This window comes from Sphaeroforma arctica, assembly GCF_001186125.1.
Source record: "Sphaeroforma arctica JP610 unplaced genomic scaffold supercont1.7666, whole genome shotgun sequence".
Taxonomy (NCBI): Eukaryota; class Ichthyosporea; order Ichthyophonida; genus Sphaeroforma; species Sphaeroforma arctica.
In genome coordinates, this window is record NW_014032892.1 from 1 (window position 1) to 1,379 (window position 1,379).

The 1,379-nt window shown below is 45.5% G+C and overlaps 1 protein-coding gene across 1 annotated transcript; it reads right to left on the reverse strand.

Annotated features, from left to right (window-relative positions):
* Nucleotides 1-129: 129 nt before the first annotated feature.
* SARC_16246 (hypothetical protein) lies at nt 130-287 on the reverse strand (the record flags this gene model as incomplete). Its single annotated transcript, XM_014289644.1, has 1 exon — nt 130-287. A coding segment is annotated over one exon (158 nt), but the record flags the coding sequence as incomplete, so codon positions are not given.
* Between the last annotated feature and the right edge of the window lie 1,092 nt (nt 288-1,379).

A 1,379-nucleotide genomic window follows, 5' to 3' on the forward strand; every position in this document is an offset into this window, starting at 1 on the left:
TGTACCACGCGCACCAACACAAACACACCTCAAAGTCAGCTATATGCACGCAAACACCCAATATCTACATGAACCCACAAGTAAACACCCAACTTTCACACTGTACCACGCACACCAACACAAACACACCTCAAAGTCAGCGCATGTGTATTCCCTGTTCATCACTTCCAGTACGCGGTCATTCGCGGCCTGGATGGGAATGTGCAGGAAACGGTACACCCGAGGGTGCACCAGTATCTCAGCCATCGCCTCCTTGTGCTCTTGGATGTAGGGGGGATTGGTCATACCTGTAGGGTATAGAGTTTGAGGGGAGTAGAGTGTATAAGGTTTCAGATGTAGGTAAAAGGAAATATAGGGGAGATTTGTCATATCCGTAGAACAGCCGTGAGAGGAGTAGGTATAGGGTTTTAATTGTAGGTGTTCGCGGATATAGGAAATGACTAGTCGTACCTGTAGAACGTGAAATATCTAGGGCTTAGGGTTTAGGATTTGAGGCAATATGTGTGACAGGTACGGGTGACATGGAGATGTGCACCGAATAATGAGTTGTGAAATCGATCGGCGCGAGGTAGTGAAACCCTAAACCCTAAACAAACTATGTAATGCTGATTTGTATACTCAGCTGAGAAACATGCAGTTGAAGTGGACAGCGCTGTGTGTTGAAAACGCTACACCCTTGACTATAGAATACAAGGCTTGGTATAAGCAGGCTGCGTCAACAAACAACTATATGTCACTACTGGTAACAAAGGGCCCAAGTATGACACGATGCATCTCTAAACGGATGCATGGTAGAGGTGAACGTACCTATCCTCAGCAGAGTACCCTCGGGCATCACCGCGACTATCGCCCACAGAAGCTCTGGTAATGTTCGGCCGATGTCTTTGCCGTACGCACCCGTATCCTCTGAACTGAGCCAGATCTGCCACGGGATAATTCAAATTTGGGCACATGTACAACGCGAGTCCAGATTTAGGAATATATAATAACATATGGGTATATATAATGATATACAGGGACATATACCCTATACATATATATCTATCAATATACACACATACCTTCGCAACGTTTGTCACCTATTGTATGCTAGGCACGTGTAAAGTTGCAGAGATTTCCGTGAAGAAACCATGTGGCTCCTATTGATAGTTCGTTCGAGGGGTGTCCTATATCTGAGTACTACCAGAGATACATTCAAACGATTCGTGCTTCGGCCGCGCCTTCAATTGAGAACTCTTCCACACAGCCCACATTCTTGTGTTAAGGGTTCTTAGGAGTTTTGACTTCTCCAACGAATACATCCTTAACTCACAGAGTGCGGAGTTGGAGTTGCTGCTCGTGCAATTTAAACACTCAAACGTCCTGTTCTAGTGTACAAT